This window comes from Lepisma saccharinum, chromosome 8 (genome assembly GCF_977018435.1).
Source record: "Lepisma saccharinum chromosome 8, izLepSacc3.1, whole genome shotgun sequence".
NCBI classification, from domain to species: Eukaryota; Metazoa; Arthropoda; class Insecta; order Zygentoma; family Lepismatidae; genus Lepisma; species Lepisma saccharinum.
Genome location: NC_139236.1, coordinates 83106032 through 83125306, shown reverse-complemented (window position 1 = coordinate 83125306; position 19275 = coordinate 83106032). Strand labels below are relative to the sequence as shown.

Sequence of the window (19275 nt, the reverse complement as noted above, 5' to 3'; positions counted from 1 at the left end):
TCACACATATAATTTCATTTAAATCACAGTAATTTATGTTAATTATTAGAAAGGTATTGCAGAGACATGCTAACCTTTTTGAGGGGGCAACACTAATATGCGAGGAGTGTCCACCTCCATGGCAGAGTGGTTAGAACAGGATGCTACAACATTAGGGGTCCAGAGTTTGAATCCCTGCATGGTGCATTCTTTGTGAGTGTTCCTTCATCAATTTCACCTTATCATCACTCATCCTCATCATCATGATTATCCAAAAGTGGCAGAAAAGTGAAGTAAAATAACCAAATCAGTCAATCATCCTTGCAATTAGTTAAAAGTGGAGAAAGGTGAGTAAAATTAATGAAATCAGTCAATCGACTATTACAGGAGAAAATAAGCATTTTTTGCCCCCTCCCTCCCTGGAAAAAATCCTGCAAACCTCCATGGTACTGATGAAGTTTTCTCGGGATACCAACCTGGTGATTTGCAGATAGGCTTCCGAGCTTTCGAGAGCAAACGTCACTTGAAGTCAATCCCTGAAGATGAGAGTGGCATTAGCTCTTGGAAGCTCGGAAGCCTATCTGGAAATCACCTGGTTGGTATCCCGAGAAAACTTCATCATTCGCCGCCAGGAAAGCTTCAAGAATTACCCCATGGTACTGTACAAAACTGGATTTACTGCAGTAAGAATAATGTATCAAACATATGAAAATGGACGAAAGTTCATTTTTAGCACATACCTCGTATATTAGTAAGATATTCCCAATAAGTTGCAATCATATAAAGCAAATCTGAATTTGGACAAGATTAAAGACAATAGGACAGCCCTTAGAGTCACGAAAATTGTGTGATAGTTATGTTTTAGACATTTCCAAAAGTAATATGATCTTTTCCTATTTGGAACCTATTACAGGGGCTAATTTCCTGCCACCTCCAGGATATTATCATCCTAATGCTGGTGAGAGAACAATTTGAATTGATTTGTAACAAATATATTATCAACAAAAATACGTTTTTTTTTCATAATGATCGTCAATTAGTAAATTTGATGTAGGCCTATGTCAATTCATTTTCTAATGTCAGGTTTCACAATTAAAAAAAATGTGACAAATAAAATCAAACATGCATACAAAGAAAGAATTTGTAATATTCATTCCAATATTTATGTAATCAAAATAGGAAAAAAAATAAAAATATAATAAAAATTAAGACAGAATTCTAAATATTTTATAATTGAATCAAATAAAAGACAAATAGGACAATATTTTAAATTTGGAAAAATGCATGTTTAAGTAAAAAGTTGGCCGATATAGGCATATCAGTGTATGGGTAAAATTATCAATTATTTTACCAATCCCATATATCTATAAATATCTTATAATTTAGTGCAAAATTCTGCCATTTTGTTATAACTCTTATGGATAATCTTCACGCCCTACTTTTTAAAAAGGTAAATGTCTAAATATGCAACTTATTTTGCACTGCAGTCACCTCGAAACACACATTTATTAGAAATGTCAATGATCCATTCAGGTTCTTCAAGAACCATTTGGAATTTTATATATCGGATTGGTAGAATATTGGTATTGGTAAATTTTATATCGATACTTTGTCATCTCCCAAAATTTCATATTGGACCATTCCTAAATTTTATGGTTTTGAGGTTAGCAGTTCAAATGCAAACTTATAGTTGAAAATAGAATTCAAGTCACTTCAATGACAGATTTCCTTGCCAGAAATTGAACATGGATCCTTATACTGAGATATCAGTTCATTTCTAAACACTTTCTAATATGAACAGTACACTATATTGGCCATTAACTGTGGCACAAATACAATAAATTGTAATCTTGAACAATTTAGTATTAATAATAATATAATCATTTGTATTGTATCTAACTTTGTAAACAAAATAATGTTAATTTAGTTTATTTTCAGCTAGTATGCAGCCTTTGAGAAGAGTTCCAAATATGGGAGGTATGAAATTTAAGAAGCGTTGTGTACCAAAGATTATAAAGTTAATATATAAAGTTATATATAGTGGAAACCATATTCAAATGTTACATGTATGATATAAGAATGTCTTCTGAATTGTTTTAAATATGTAGATAGTAAGTAAATATTGTCTGTATACAATGACCACTTTTGATGAAAATACAATATTTGAGTTGGTGTGATGACAAGAATAACACTACATAGAGACCTGCACCAATTTGGAAAACAACTGTAAAGTACCTTGCTCTAACCTTAATGTAACGCCACGTTTATTGATATCAGGAAGGCTAGAATAACTAAATTATAACATGAGAGAAACATTTCTCTAAATCACTAAAAAGATTTTAGCAGGATACAAAGAGTTTCTATTTGAAGTAGAAGTTAGAAAGTATAAAAGTCTGGAATAGGTAATGTGAAATGTAGATCCTTTATGTAAATGACTCATTTATAGATATCATCTTTGTTTCCCTATGTCTATGATTTCAATTTTTTATGCTAATAAAGGTATCGGATTTTGTTTCAGTTAATTTTGCTCCCCCTCTTCCAGGGATAATTCCAAATGGTAAGACTTTTCCTCCATGGACCTTTAGTATACTTAAAAGTTACACAAAATAATAAATACCAACAGTCTGTAACAAAGCATAAAAGCTACAGTGAAATTGGGTAAAGATTAGTTCTACAAATACGTTCTGGTCAAGTACTGAAATATTTATGGATTTATTGAGAATGCCCAATCTCCCACACTGTAATGGGACACAGTTCTGATGAATGTCCTGTAACATATCTATTAGACAATTGTTTATCTTGCCTTGGTGGTCAAACCTGATGAGAGCTGGGCCCTAATACCACCATCCCAAGTTTGAATCCTGGCGTGAACATTGGTATGTCTTGTTAGTGTTTCTTAATCAGTTTCTTGAAATTCTGTTCAACCCCATCACTGTAATTAGCCAAAAGTGGCAGAGATGGGATGTTAAATGTGAATAATTCATAATGTGAAATTGTTCATGTGATGCTTGTGTATTTTCATCGAGCAGAAAAAAAATAAAAATCCTGATTATAAATAAGTAGTTCTTTTTTTTACTTCATTCAGTCAAATTTGTGAACAACTTGTGAATACCTACTTACTTCTCAAGTTCCAGTGTGAAAAAAAATAAATTAGAACGTACAATTTTCAAAGAGCACATGCTTACATTTCACATGAATAAAGAAATCATCTTCACAGTAAATTGAATATATGATTTACTTTTTTATCTAGCTTGTTCATCGAAAAATTTATGTATCTAGTTGAACAGTCAATGCATCGACAACTCAGATCCTTTGCTTACTATTAACATGTGTATGTTATCTATTTCATTCATCAAATACTATTCATGTAGGAATGAAGCATGTATTCACTTCATGATTTATCATCATTCGAGGAACTCCTCATTAAGTACCCGTTTGTTTGTGCCATTACAATCACTGCTTATTTCGACAGTTCTCTCAGACTCGATTTTAATATTGTCTTATGCGGTATTTATTATGGAGATTTTTAGAACTGTTGCAATTTCAATTGGAATTTTAACTTTACAAGAATTTATGTATGTTTATATTTCGCAGGAAATCCACAACTAGTGGGACCAGTAAGAGGTACCAATAACATTTTTGTCATTTAGTGTCAATTGTTATGAAAATAGCCTTGAGTTTATATTCTACAGAATGTTCTAAGGAAATAGCTAATGTATTGTTATTTTGAAATTGATGCATTTGAATTAGATAATTAATATTGTAATTTTGATTGGTTTGAAAATTTAATACTAGCAATGCATAATTGTGCTTAAATATAATGTAAGATAATAGGTACTAGCATCAATACATTTAAAATTATGGTTTTCACCTGTTAAATTCATATTATTACTATAACCCATGACGCAAGTTCAGTTTAGATATCGGTCAGGCTAATTAAGAAATCTAAAATTTTTAAGAGTTCAATTTCCAGTGAAATATTTCTTGGTCATAATATCCTTAAAATAATAAAATATGAAACAAATTGTCATTGTAAATTAATTTACCCTTCACATGTGTTGAATCACGACATGAATTAATATCAGATAAGTCATCTGAAAAAAAACTTACAATGCAGGAAAATGTAAAATCGGGGAAAATTTTATAGCATTTTGCTCTATTGGGACCATGAATAATGAATGTGTAATGTGGGAAAATGTAAAATCGGGGTTCCACTGTATAATGGAACATCCATTGTTTAACATCTATTTCATGCACATATTTGTCAAATACATTTTACATTATTGTTAATTTAAAGTATATATGAATTGTAAATATTTTTCTCATCAAAATTATGTACACACAGGAAACATTTATGATGCTTATGACAGTTTGTACGATTACAACTTCTATGGGACACATGCAAACGTTATAGGTAAGTTTTTTCTGTTGCTTGCATTCTTGCTTTTCACTATGCACTCATATTGTGAATAAACAATGGGCTATAATCGCAGAGTTTCTTTCCTGTACATGTGTTGTAACCACCCTTTCAAATTCTAACTGCTGGATGTCACAATTTCATTGTTGCTGAATTTGACTTGCGCTCTTGTCGATTTACGTTGCACTTTTGCTTTACTCTTGAAAATTGTATTGAATAAATAATTCATATGAACATTGTGGAAATTCTTTATGAGGATTCTGCTTCAAATTTCACAGCTAGTGATGATTTTGATCCAAAGAGAAAGTTTTCAGGAACTTTTATAAGAATGTTATATTTTTCTTTCAAAAAATTGTTAAAAAAAACTTTCATAATTGTGGGAGAATGAATAAAAATTCTAACATATTATGTGTGTTTAAAAAATGACATTTTGTAGATTTCAGAAAAAATTGGTAAATAATAACTAGGGAATGGATTTTAAGGTGCAACACCTTTTCAAAAATATAGCTGTTTTCATACCAATCATTTGAGATATGTATATTAAGTAATGGAATCAAGTAAAAGGAACACACTTTGTTGCACCTTTTTGACCCACTCTTATGCTTCAGCATCTTTTTCCTTCCTTTTCTTTCATGCTTTGTTAAAAAATTGGACAGAAAAATAAATGATTTCCACTCTTCTTGAGCAGCTACATAAAATACTATAGTCTCATTTTGTAGAGCAGAATGAGAGCTATAAAATGATTCCCAAGATAATGTATCAAAACCTGCTAGAGAAATAACAAACTTCAACAGAACCTATTCGGCAGAACAACAGTTCTCTGTGTGATCCGCGTACATTATGTACGAAAGATGCAGAAAAAGAGAGCATTGAAAAAAGGTATTTTATCAGCACCTTTTTGAAAACATTTTCAGAACTTTTTCGCCTTTCCTGACCATAATTTTGCACCTTAAAATCCTTTCCCTAATAATAACAACGAACTTGGCAATGTATTTTCTATGATTTTCTGAAAAACAGCAAAAGGACCTGGGGAAAAAAAGTATTTTCAGGTCATATTCAAAATCAATTTTTTTTCTGTAAAAAGATAAGTGAAACATTAAAACAATATGCTTTTGAGAAATAAAATTAAAGAAGTTTGTAATTATAAATATGGCAATCCACTTTGATGTTTATAAATATCTGAAACTCCAAAATTTATAATGTCTGTCTAATGCTCTAATTTTGTAGAACCTAAACAACCTTCCAACAGTATCCATAATACAGAAGATGCTTGAAGAAGAGAATACTTAAATTGTGTAGGAATCATTTTTATTAAACATCTTTGTTTTTGAAAATTTAATTTAAGTGACTTATCTACTGAAACTTTCATCCCAATGAATAACTAAGACATCCAAGAGACTTGTTGAGGTGAGTTGTGGTAATATTTTCAAGGTTTCAAAAGGTAAAATAATCTTGTTCTCAAGAACTTCAAAAACTCATGCAGTCAATTGTTTATCAGTAAAATGGGACATATACTCTCAAAAGTTTGGAATTTTTTCCATATATTTGATTTGATTTTTGTTATTTTCTGCTACTTTTGGCTAATCGCAATGATGAGGATGATTGCTGATGAAGGGACCATGTCAATGAATACACATGCCTCATTACTCCAGTCCTTGAACATGATAATGATGATAGCTCTCAAAAGCTTGGAAATTTTTCTAGAACTTATCTGGCATTAACCCAAAACTATTTCTTCACTTCAGTCCCTCTATATTAAGAGTGACATTGGCTCTCGAAAGCTTGAATTTTCACCAAACACATCAATAACCCAAGTGAATATCTTCACCAAAGTTCATTAAGTACACCAAAATTGCTTGAATGAGATGTTCTCTTACATAATGCTCTCTATCTTTCATATGGATATGATTCTCCCTTTAAACTGTAGGTCCAGTACCAATTAGTCTTTCTGTGCATAAAGGGGGCTTAATACTCAAACAAATCAGAAGTTCTAGGATCAAATTCTGGCCAGGGTATGGATGTGTATTTCTTTAATAATCAATTTCATCAGTATACCATTCTTCCTCATCGTTACAGTAAACCTTGGTTTATAAAAAAGTGACAAAGCAACCAAAATGGAAACAGGAAAGGAAGAACCTGAGTGAAATAACCGCTAAGCAAACCAAACAGGAATGTTTCAAGTTATAAGTTATCACTTATTTTACAGTGATTTGCTACCTCTTTCAGTCAATCGAGTTGACAAAGTTCACTGAAAGAGATACAAATAATGATCAGATGAAACTGATGAAAGCGTTACGTATCCCTCATTTTCATTTTCGAGTTACGTTTAGCTAGGTAGCCTGGCAGGAAGTATAGGAAAGTGTTAACTTCAGCGCCAGCTCAGTGAAAAGCATTCGCCAATATTTGCAAAGAAAAATTGATGAGAGAGAAAAAGGGGAGGAGTTTTGATTAGGAGGAATGCAAGTTGGATCTGGCTCGAGAGAGACAGGGGAGTTGGTCTTGGGTTTTGAAGAGAAGAGGAGAGTGGTTTGGGAGTAAGAAAAGGGGGTTTTGAGTTTTGGAGAGAGGAGAGTGAGTTGGATTTTGAAGGAGATTCAGGCTGGATGCAGACTTTTAGAAACTTGTTTGGAAGTGGAGTGCAGCGAAGCTGAGTGACAATTTAAGAGGCGAACTTCAGCAAGCGAGTGAAAGTTACTTTAGAAATCCTTCGGTCCACGCTTCTAAAGAGAGACAGGTAATATACTTTTATAATGCCATCCTTTGCCAATGCAGACTTAAGGTCATAGTAACCCAAATCTAGAGAGTTGTCATTTTATAAAGGATTCTGTAAATTGAAGTTTATTCAGGTACCTCCTGCAGTTAGCAGATGCAGCCAAGCGAGAGCTTACGGGCTACCGCTAACCCCCGATTGAAGAATAATTACTTTCATTTACAGGGCTCCAGGTTCGATCCCTGAACCTTTCGAGGTTCACACACTTAGTAAAAGTGTGTCACGATACGAAAGGAAAAAAAAAGCAAACAAACACCCATGTCAGGAATCAAACTCTTAACCCTAAGTGGCAATATGGTGAGATGACCTCATAATCCTCAGCAGCAAAATGGTGAGTTAACGCACAAGAGTTGAATGAAACAATAGTGAAGAAATAATGGTTTAACTGCGAAGAAAAAAAAACATGACAGAACAATGGTGAAGGAATAAACTAGGTAGAGTTAATCATGAAATTAGCATTCAATTTTAAACAGTCCCCTTCTATTCCTTGCTGGATCATTCCAGTGACAGTCGAAGTTTCCTTACATTACTTCCCCATCACATTTTCTGTTGTAATTGTATATCATCTAAATAACCTCTGGTATAGATTTGATATGGCGAGACTTAGGAGGTCATGAGTATGAAATGGTATCAAAAAGGCTCAAATTTGTGGACCACTTGGAACTGGCCACCATGACAATGTAGTCAGATACAAAATGGATGACATTGCTCACCTTTCCTGATTTGATCTAAGACTTCATCTTTTCTAGAATGAATGATGAAGATGACAAAGCTCAAAGGCTTTGGCACAGTTATAGATTGAGGAGAAATTGAATGAGGGAACGCATGATGAAAGAGGACATGGTCATTGCAACTCCCAATTGGAGTGCTTTGAGGCAGGTGATGGCTATTCAAATATCAAGAAAAGCTGTCACTTTACCAGTTTGTAAAGTTTTTGATACCACCTCAAATATATGAGGATACATATTGATAAATTCTAACTGGTACTTTGGTGCAAGATTAGGATGCATGGAATACTCATGAATATTTGTTAAAATTGAATAATTCAAATCGACGCACACCATTTTTTGGAGACAATTTAACGATCATTTCCCCAGTCTGAATAAAAAAATTAACGCAGTAGTTGTTATTGATTTGTGAATTATAGTTGAACTATTACACTTTTGATATGGACTTAACAAAATTTAATATTCTGTGTCTGAAAATTCCAGGCTGCTTTGATTAGTTTTGTTGTTGATGCGTGAGTGCAACGATTACTTAAAGAAAGGTTATGAACCATTTTTGGACTGAAAACAAAACAGGGTGTGATGATTTTGCAGTGAAATATGGTACTTTCAGGGCCCCCCGATGGTGCAGTGGTATCATCGTCACCTTGCAATCAAGCGGTCTTGAGTTTGATACCTGGTAGAGGAACACAGTGGTTCGGATCCCACTTTAAACTGTAGGTTCAGTCCCGATTAGCCCTACTGTGCATAAAGTGGACTTAAAACACAAACTCAATCAATCAAAATATGGTACTTTCAGTTCTTCAATCTAGCTGACGAACTGCTAATTATCAAATACCAGAGGAAGCATTATAGACAGTTTATTTTGAATTTTCTCTCTCCCTGTTCGAGTCAAAGCTTGGTTAACTATTTATTAGCTTTGTATATATCACTGTTCCCAAATATTTTGGTAATCAGTAATCCATAAATGAATGTGACATGAAAAATGGATAAGATGTAAAGTGTCTCCTTTTTTTTTCCTTCCAGAATCTGACGCATCTCATCACCATGATATGATGTAAGGCAAGCAAACATCTGGGTGAATTATGGAGAAAGAATATGTAAATATGTTAGGACAATACATGTTTTCACAAAAATATAATACAGTTTTCTTTTCCCCGATTTATGTTCAGCAATTTATAAAAAGATCATCCATTAATTCGTATTATGTTTCAGAAATTCTGTATTCAGCAACCACATAACTTAGAAAAAGTAAATTTTAAATGAGTGAAAATCAAAATGCTTCAAGTTTGATACAGCGATCTAAAGGTGCACTTGAACTAAATGTGTGAAATCCTTATGGCCTGAAGTAGCAATTGCTACCTCGCAACCGTCCGTGAACCTTGTCCCCCCACATAGAGCACTAACGAATCTAATAGTGTCATTCATTAGTGCTCCATACTACTGTTAATCATTTTGTTAGTGCTTTATTAGAACAAGAGTAGGTCTCTTCAATGATGCATAATCAAGGGGTCCCGGATTCAATACCTGGTGGAGGCATATAGTGGTTTGGATCCCACTTTAAGGTGTAGGTCCAGTCCCGATTAAACTTACTATGCAATAAGTGGACTTAAAAATACAAATTCTAACAAAAAAAAACAAGAGTAATTACAAAAAAAAAAACTGTTGGGGGTGCTAAGTTCACGTTGCCACTCACCCTCACAATGCACTAATGAATCTAACGGTGCCATTCGTTAGTGCTTGGTTAGTTACAAGTGTGACGGATCATTATGAAGCAAATTAACATGTGCACATGTGCAGAAGCTCGTGTTTCATGCACATTTACAGTGAACTTGCATCCAACTTGAAGTTTCAGGCAAGTCTTGCTAGATAAAATCAAATTTAGTGCACACTTACATGCTACTTGGGTTACATAGCATAGTGGTAACGTCATCAAGGTGTCCAGGTTCAACTTACATGGAGGCACATTGCACGGTGGTTCATATCCCACTTAAAACTGGAGGTCCAGTCCCAATTAGCCTATCTGTGCATAAAGTGGACTTAAAACAACAACTAAAGTCATCTTGGTTATATCATTCATTAGTAACTACAGTGGCAGAAAAGCTACACAAAAAACCTAAAATATGAGTAGAACTAAAACAAAATGCAAATGCATTTGGAGAAAGTAAGTAGCACATGCCCACATTGATAATAGTGTTTGAATTCCACACAGGTATGTTTATCAGCGACTATACATAAAAAGAAAAGGACACACTTCGTTAATACATAACGTAAAATCTGAATGCTATAAAAATATATATATTTTCTGGTAACGATTGAAGCAAAACAAAACAATTGTATTTCATGGAAATATATTTCTTTATAGCATAGTGTTTCGATACTAAAATAACAATTTCAAATGTGGAATTCTCTTCTCTGAATTTTGTGTACTTCAAAATAGATACTTAAGATGTCCAATACGGACAAATGAAGTATGATATACTGGAAGACAGTGGCGTGCGGTGACATTTGTTGTTGGGCTACCAGCCCCAGAAAAAAATTTAAAAACTCAAGAATATTTAAGGACTTTCTACCTTCGAAACGAGCCTTAATAAGTGGCTACTGGAAAGTGAAAAGTAGTAATTCTCTGTTCTTGTAAACTATATCATTTTTTGATAAAAATGTCCTTCGCTTTCAATGTTTGCTAAAGACTTATCAAACTTTCACGCTCATGCATATTAATATTCTTCTGTTAAAAATCATAGTATTTGGGTTGCGTCTCTACTGTGCTCAAAAGCTTTTAATTATATATTTTTAAAAAAATGCTTCACTGATCTGCCTCAATGCTGGCAATGGCAAGGGTACGAAAAATCCCTGTACATAGATATTTAACCATACAGTTTGCAACACTATGATAGCTGCAGCAGCAGACCTTACTAATGGTATAAACTTTTCATTTTGTTTTCTGGTTTGATGATAGACTGGATGGTCCCCACAAAGCTCAAACCGGGATCCCTTAGAGTTTACCCCTTAGCCCACTCTTATTTAATATCTGTACTAGGGTTACCAGATAGCTACAAGGGAAAAATATATAGGGCATAATATTCCAAAATGTAGGACACAAAACATTTGCAATAAATACTACATACGTATTTCTATACAACACGTTAGAAATTCATTTTAAAAATAAGACACTTTTCAGTTTCAAAAAAGGACGATTTTTTAATTGATTCTTAAATGCAACCACACTGAACAATGCCCCTCTTACTACATGTTTTAACTGGTACTTCTCAGAGGATCCAATTTTTCTCAAAATTTTAGGTTTAGTCAAAATATATTTATGCGAGACTTAACACTCAAACTCCTTGAAATTATAGGGACCACTACCAAACTTTATACAGACTTTATGAAAAAAAAACATTTCTCTCGTGAGTCCGTTGTGCTGATGGTAATGAAAGTAGTCTCAGCATTTGCATTATAACCTGTAATGGCAAACAAATATTCAGCAATTATGGAAGTATCATTTTGGGTAGTTTTAGTTCAATAACAGAGTGCTTACCAAAATAACAAATCCAAAATTCTTGACTTTTTCGTGACCTTTTTTTCCCATTTTCTTAACCTTGATTTATTTGAGTCAGGCTCGTAGCCAAAATTTTGTTTTGGGAGGGGCTAATCCCTTATCAACAGCTGCCATAAAAGCAGAAAATGGGGGGTAGAAGCCCTAAAGATGAATTTTTCAGTATATTTCAACTTATTTAACAAGATATTTAGTTCTGCTAAGTAAGTAAAATTAATTACCACTATACACTACTTACATTAGATATTTGTAGGATATTTCCCTGGGGTCGTGCACAAAAAGGAAACATTATTTCATTCAATGATTTATTGCTACAGACACAGTACTTGTCAACATAATTCCCGCCGGAATTCAGGCACTTGTCATAGCGTCGGACCAACTTCTGTATACCTGCATCATAGAAGTTTGCCACCTGGGTGCCGAACCTGTCCAGAAGGTCTGCAGTGCGCCTAGCCATATGCGGCTTTGCATTGTCATGCAGCTGGGTGACCCAGCACTGAGCTTACCGTGTTGCTTATTCTAAATGGCTTGTCGCAATGTCCCCAGTGTTTCACTGTAACGGTTAGTGTTCACAGTCTCACCTCCGGGCAGACACTCGATGAGCAGAATGCCTTGTCTGTCCCAGAACACCGTGCACATCACTTTTCGCGCCGACACAGTCTGTTTGAACTTCGTCCTGCATGGAGATCCACTGTGACGCTAATGCATGGACTGCTGCTTGCTTTCTGGGGTGCTGTATGCAACCCACGTTTCATGCCCTGTGATGATCCGGTTGAGAAAATCGTCACATCATAGTAACGCTGCAGAAATGTCATCGCCGTACCCAAGCATTTTCCTTTGTGTTTGGGCATCAGCTGTTTTGGCACCCACCGGGCACGAAATTTCCGGAACAAGAGGCAATTGGTAACAATGTCGTGCAACAATGACCGAGAAATCTGCAGGAAATGGCTGCTGAGTTCCGTGATCGTGACGCAACGATCCTCCAATATGCGCTGCTACACCTGCTCCACAAGCTCGTCCATAACGGCCGATGGCCGCCCACTGTTCTCATCGTCATGCACATTTTGCCGGCCTTCAGTAAATGTCCTACACCAACGACACACCATCTGTTTGCTCATGATGTCTCTGGCCCATACACCTGGCACAACTGACGATGAATTTCGATCGGCTGTCTGTTTTGTGCGTTCAAGAACTTGATCACCGAACGAACCTCGCAAGCGGCGGGAGATGGAATAAGAGCCGCCATGTTTCATCGCTGTCGTGATGCTACTGAGGACTTTCGTGACCCGGGAGCCGTCTTCTAGGACATTCACTAGCCAGGGCATGTGCCTCTCATGCATGCGCAAAATCGGTTTCAAAACGCAAGGCCTGCCACCTGTAGGCGAGTGGGAAACTTACATTCTCAATGCGCCTAATAGCTTTTACACAGCTTGTTAAGCACAATGACGAATATTTGCATGCATTGAACATGAAAATAGAAAAAGTTTCCTGTCCAAGGTGACTAAAGGCCGAATCACACAGAATTGGATATCCAGTTAGTTGGCGCTGAACTGGCTACCTGCCCAGATGTGATGGCTGCCTGGCTGACTACTTGGTTTGGAGGAATAGGACATGCTCTAATTTCTACTGGCTTTCCTAGACTGGATTCTGTGAAACAGCCAATCAGAGCAAAGTTTGGCAATGTGAAGATAATCTGTGAGTTTGCAAAGAAGCGTTTTTTGTCTGTGGTTTCCGAGTGCTGGCTGTTGTTTATGTTATAGTTTCTCCGTATCTCGATAAAAAAAAAGTAAAGAGATGGCGTGCAGTGCATTCGTGTTCAGTTCATTAATATTTAGGTATTTATGCAAAGCGATCAGATGTATACGAGACAAATATGATTAGCTGAAAATGAAAATCCTTATTATTACAAGTGTATTAATAAACGTTTGACTTCTTTTTTGTGAATGAATCCTGCAAATATCATGTATGACCCGTAGCCAGAATTGATCTCCGGGGGGGGGGGGGGGGGCTCACGGGTTATCAGGGGGGGCTTTGTAAATCAAGTCCATTTTTCAAAAGTTTAACAATGTTAAATGAAGGTAAATTAGGTGTGTGGGGGGAGGGGCTCATTACGTTACATAAAGTTTAGAAATTTCACACAAATACTACATCTTTCTATATCATTTAAAATATCACTTGAAGTTTTAATTGGCTGCTACTGAAATTATCCCTTACTACACATTCCATACTACGTTTGATGATACAGATATTTATATTACACAGAAAGAGATGGACAATATTCAATCATAGGGTCTACTGTACATTCCACTCCCCTGCCGAAACAATAAAACTCCCCTTCGTTCCCAAAACTTGAGAGCTGTTAACCTTTGACGCAGATGCGGAGGGAATTTGCATAATAACATCAAAGTCACAGATTTCTGTATAAATGAGAGGTTGCAACAGGGGCAATGATAGTACAGATAAAGAAGCTCCCCTGTGAAGAAACTTAAGTCTAGAGAAGAGAATCTCCTAAATACTTTCCGCTACTTTAGACTTCTCCCTGTAAATAAGATGAACGAATGTAATAGCTGCTGTCTACATTTTCACTGTAAACAAATTACACAAAATAGTATTACCTAATGTCAAGGGGGCTGACTTCAGTGCCAGGGGGAGATGACGGTAGTTCCAGGGGGGCTCAGCCCCCACTGGCCCCTGCCTGGCTATGGGCCTGGAATAATGCAAACCCAAGTTAAAAAGCTTGTTCGGTACGTATTGATTACCATATTTTTTTTTGAGCCAATCTCTAAAAGTAGTTCATAGTTTTCCTTTTTTAATAAAAGCAGAAAGCAGTAATTCTCCTACAACATTCTTCAAATTCCTCGTCCACCTTTAAGCCGGCTTTAGACGAAAGCATTTCCATTAACATTTTTGCTAGCATAAATACTACGTAAATGCTTCCAAAAATCTTATAACGGATAGTAATTTACAGTTTTACACTAAAGCATTTCATGGATCATTTCGGTTAGATGTTCCAATTACAATGTATAATACATACAGCACGAAAGTCACGTCGAGCTACACCATCTATGGTGAGTGCACGGTGTTTACAATTGAAAAAGCTCAAATATTCTTCCATACGTGTACAGTCAACGTTGTAAAGTATGTATTTTATCAGCGCCATTCTTCTCTACTTAAAAACCAATTAATACGAAGCGATATTCCTCTCGGTTGAATAGTTATCGTATTTTAAAAGTGTGAAGTGATACGTTGTTTACATCTCATGCGGCCGCCATTATGGGAACAAAAGACTATCGACAAGTATGGTGTAACAAGTATCGTGTGAGGCTTAAACTAGCAAATGGGTAGCCAGTCCAGCGTCTACTAGAGCATTCCTACTGGAAATCCAATTCCGTGTGATTCAGGCATAATTGATATGTGAAATAGGGCAGCAAAGTAATATCTCACTGGAAAGGTAATATCTGCGTTACCAGAAGATCTACAGTATAAACTTCAAACTTACCAGAAATCTTCTTCAGACATGTTTGTTCTAGATTCAAATTCGGCCTAGGTTTATTTTTTTCAACCAGACGTCTCAGACGTCTGGTAGAAAAACTTTGCACCAACAAGTTCTCCACACTGCTCATCGCGAGAAATGCACAACTACAGCACACAACTACCGAAAAAGCTTCACTTCTCCAAGGAAAACGAAGAAACAACAAGTGTCAATTCTATAGTCTTCCCATGTGGTCATTTTATTGCCTCGGGGTTGCCAGGCAATTTTGCCAAATTTTCAGAAATTCATAGTTCACAGGTTCCTGTAGCGGCTCTTGGTGAGTTTAGTTGACGAGTTTCTAATTTATTTAACAGCCGGTTTGAAAAGAAATTGTGAAACTTTGTCACACTATCAGGATTTATTTTAAAACGTAATAATCAAAACATGTAATGAAATCTAATTTTGCCAGTAACAAGAAGCTGTAGCAGACTTCCGTGGCTAGCTTACCGCATTACAAAGCCAGGGGTCCTGGGTTCTAATCCCGACACGGGTGTTCTTGTTTCATTGATTGATTGATTGACTTAGTTCATTTTACTTCGCGTTTTGTGCCTCTTGGCTAATTTGCGAAGATGGGGATGAAATGGATGAATGGACATTCACAAACAACCAAGCCCAAGCGGGATCTTGTAGTTCTTAAAATTGCATTGCAATTCCACCTAGACCTACGCTAAAAACGATCCAACATTACTTCCACCAAATAAATCAAACATGGCGGCTATCTCGCCTACAGATGATGACCTCGCTCACGTGGCAAGAACAAGCCATTAAGCTTTCTCCAGTTTGAGAAGGTGATGACTGGAGCCAGTACTCGGGAGTGTGGAGTGGCTGTCCAAGGAGGATTTGCTTCTTCCCCCAACGTTTTTTTCACTCGCGCGTCGACTCGACAGACCACTCGATCAGGTAAATGCTCTGAGGACAGTAGAATCTGAATTGTTGTAGAATAAAGGCAACCTTGTCGTGAGTTCGTTTATTAATTGTATCTTATTTTAATCAAATTGAATAGGATGCTGTCCGAGTCAGACACCAGTTTGTGGAACTGTGCCATGAACACAATGGCGTGCCCAAGGAAGGGGGAAATTGGTGTGGTCATACCCCCCTCCCCTTTCACCCAGTATTTCTAAAAAAAAACATCAAGGGGGCAGGACAATATGACAAAATTAGGGCAGACTACTAAAAAAGGTCTACATAACACACCGCTTTCGAAAATTCTGGGCACGCCATTACGTGAACATGATTGTCTGTGGAATTCCTGCAGTGTCAATTATAGGAACAAACAAAAGAAACAAGAGGCACATGAGTCCCTTCCAAGGTCAGTTCTTTCACAAGAACAGCAGATAAATTCTTCTATCCATCAACTGTCGAAAGCAAATTCGTTTTCTTCTAAAACATGTCCTCGTGCATTATTGTACTCGTGTCTCGTACAAAAAAAAAATGTAAACCGTTTCAGAGCTTTTTTTTTTTACTCACCAACAACGGCGACCACAGATTACCACTGGGTTCATTCTGTCAAAAGAGCACCAAACAGATGCAGCCACTGCAAGACTCGAGTAGAAAGTGTGTAAACAGCTACAAGCCACAGAAGGGTCGAGTCGAGTAGACAGGCCAATAACTCGTCCCAGTCACCCTCCAGTTCACTTGACCAATGTAAACTGCCTTCATTCTCACAGACGCCTTGAGTGTAATTCAAGCGCTATCACGAACAGACCGGACAGCATACAGGGGATGGACAAAATATGGAAACACCTGAGAAGAAAAGCCGGAATGCTGTAGCTAATAAGGTGCAGGACTGCCTTTAGCTTCCATAACGGCTTGCGGTCTCCGAGGAATGGACAAATACAAGTCCTGGATGGTGGATAATGGGATATTGCACCATTCTTCATGCAAAACAAGGTCACAATCCTTCTCAGTGTCCGTCTGTCACGCAGTGTACATTTTTGTCCACGCAGGTGTTTATCTGATGATGTCTTTCGGGACACACTATTATGTCATTATGATCTTGGATAGAGTCCCTCTCGATATGCCAAATAACATGGCTACTTTGGCAACAGAGGCGCCTGCAAGGCGGGCACCAACAATTTGCACGCTTTGAAACACTGTCAGCTCGGATATGATTTATAGCTCGACCACAAGGAAAAAAACCTTCCGCCAAAAGCGTTCGCGCATCTTCCCTGCCGTTATGGGATCTCGGGGCAGTGTTGCCAGGTCAGACTTGAAAAAATCGGGAGATTGTCGCTTGGGAAACCAGAAGATCTGCTACAAAATCCGATGATCTAATAATATCGGATGAACAACGTTCTCGGGGGTGGCATAGGCGTGCGCACTGGGGGGGGGGGGGGGGGCAAGGGGACGTCCACAGATTTTTTCCAGCGAGGGGGAAACAATGTATTTTTATTAGGCGGGTAAACGAGGCATATTGCCCCGTAATAATGTTGCCTTCTCAGAAAATACCACTTGAGTTCAAAATTATCAAGTTCCTACATCCCCATTATAATAATGGATGTAAATTACTGTGACTGAAATCAACTGATACGTGTGAAATAATAGGTACTTATGTCAATATTCATTTTACACAATCTTTCAAGTCGAATGCTAACAATAAGAAATTAATTTGCCTTCTGCTGGTGTTTGGTGTACAGCTATCATTAGGGGTGGGCACGAGTCCTGCACCATAATGAGAAAATGCATTACGTATGTGAAATATATTTGGTGAATTAGACAGCATGTCTTCCTCAATAATTCAAGATAGCAACGCTTATGCTAGGGTGGTACCTATCTTCCCCATCTGCTAGAAATACACACACACACAACACCCACACCCACACACATATATATACATACATGTAAAATAATTTGCCCACGCTACGAAGTCAGTGTTCCTACATAGTAAGGCAAGGACGTTTCACTGTGTTTGTGTCACTTCATCCATTTCATCAGTTTTTCATTCATCCATATTGTCGTACTTACCCGTAGATACACAAAAGCGACGAAAATAACTAAAATAGAAATAGATTTTCAGGTGGTATAAAATACAAGCATCTAAAAATAGTAATGTAGTAATAGTAATAAAATAATAATAATAATGTCCTAGTACAATTGAGTATCGTTTGGCATTATTTCACAGTTCAAACAGCACTTTTCATGGCTGAGTGGAGTTCCACTCTACCTCTCCCCTCCATGTTCAAGTAAGATGAGCAGGAAACGTGTTTTTGAGCGGGCCGTTGGAGGTTCCATAGCAATAGTTTATTAAGGAATTCTCCCGAGAAATCAATAGGTCTGGCAACACTGCCGTGAGCCGCGTTGAAGGCTCCTCCCCCCTGTCCTTTCCCCCATCTGCCATCGCGGTGAGGTTCTGCGCAGGTTTCTTTCCTTGTGGTTCCACTATAGTATCAACTACTCTGCACGCTATCTACAGCGCAACTATCGACTCCTACCAGTCCGACAGGGGTCTGCCCATTCGCACTTCATTTCTGCAACCTGGTGTTCTGACGTCAGACGAGGAATGCCTACGAGGTTAGGTTAGGTTCCATTAGCATAAATACAATTAAAAATTATTATTTAGGGTAAGAGAACTAAACCTAGCTAGCCTAGCCTAACAATGTAGGCATGTCCGATAGGGTCCTATATCACGGCGCAAAACAAAAGAATGTCGCACCGTGTCCGATTTCAAGTGGAAAAATTGCGTCGATATCACCCGTTCCGATGTCGTGGTGTTTCCATATTTTTGTACATCTCCTGTAAAAGTTAACGGCGTTTCCCCCTCTTGTTTTCTGTATCATGCTCAAGCTACAACCAAAAGGTCTGTAAGCGACCTTCCCGTCCGAGCACACAGTGACCTAAATAAATTTCACGATCGAGTAGACGTGGCTAAACAAAAGAGAACGAGAGAACACGTCACCCCGCTTCGCCTGCAGTACACTGACCTACCACGGGTCAAAATCAAATTACAAAAACAATGGGACGATTGGTGCACACAACAACTCTAGCATGGCACTACATGCACACATCGGGAACAAACATCCTTAGTTTCAAAACTTGAATCTACCCCGAGCTGTACTAGTGTTGAATGCGTACCGGTCACGTAATAATGCACCCAAGTTCATATTCAGTGTCTGCAACTTCCTGTCAGTGTGGAGAACCTATACAATCAATCACGCATTTGTTTCTCCAATGCCCACTTCGGCAACAACATCGCAATACTTTTTTAAACAATTACAACGCGTGCATACCCCATTTCAGATGTCCCTTTCGACCTTACTTGCACACGTACCGTTTTTTTGTCGGGGTAGTTTTCCGCGA

At 37.2% G+C, this 19275-nt stretch overlaps 1 protein-coding gene and 1 long non-coding RNA gene across 9 annotated transcripts in view; one reads left to right on the top strand and one right to left on the bottom strand.

The window, feature by feature from the left end:
• Nucleotides 1-9022, top strand: part of LOC145991221 (uncharacterized) — a 60246-nt gene extending 51224 nt beyond the window's left edge. For 3 of the 8 annotated variants that reach the window (XM_083127178.1, XM_083127175.1, XM_083127174.1), the window contains 7 exons: nucleotides 893-937; nucleotides 1918-1956; nucleotides 2498-2536; nucleotides 3574-3603; nucleotides 4325-4393; nucleotides 5624-5691; nucleotides 8918-9022. In XM_083127178.1, coding sequence (XP_082983304.1) covers nucleotides 893-937; nucleotides 1918-1956; nucleotides 2498-2536; nucleotides 3574-3603; nucleotides 4325-4393; nucleotides 5624-5670 — 269 coding nt within the window. In that variant the 3' untranslated portion in view covers nucleotides 5671-5691; nucleotides 8918-9022. Of the gene's footprint in view, nucleotides 1-892; nucleotides 938-1906; nucleotides 1957-2497; nucleotides 2537-3573; nucleotides 3604-4324; nucleotides 4394-5623; nucleotides 5692-8917 lie in introns of those variants that run through there. The other 5 variants (XM_083127177.1, XM_083127176.1, XR_014442023.1 and 2 more) reach the window with 3 other exon arrangements.
• LOC145991227 (uncharacterized) overlaps nucleotides 1-19275 on the bottom strand; it is a 140208-nt gene that overhangs the window by 27012 nt on the left and 93921 nt on the right. The window lies entirely within an intron of this gene.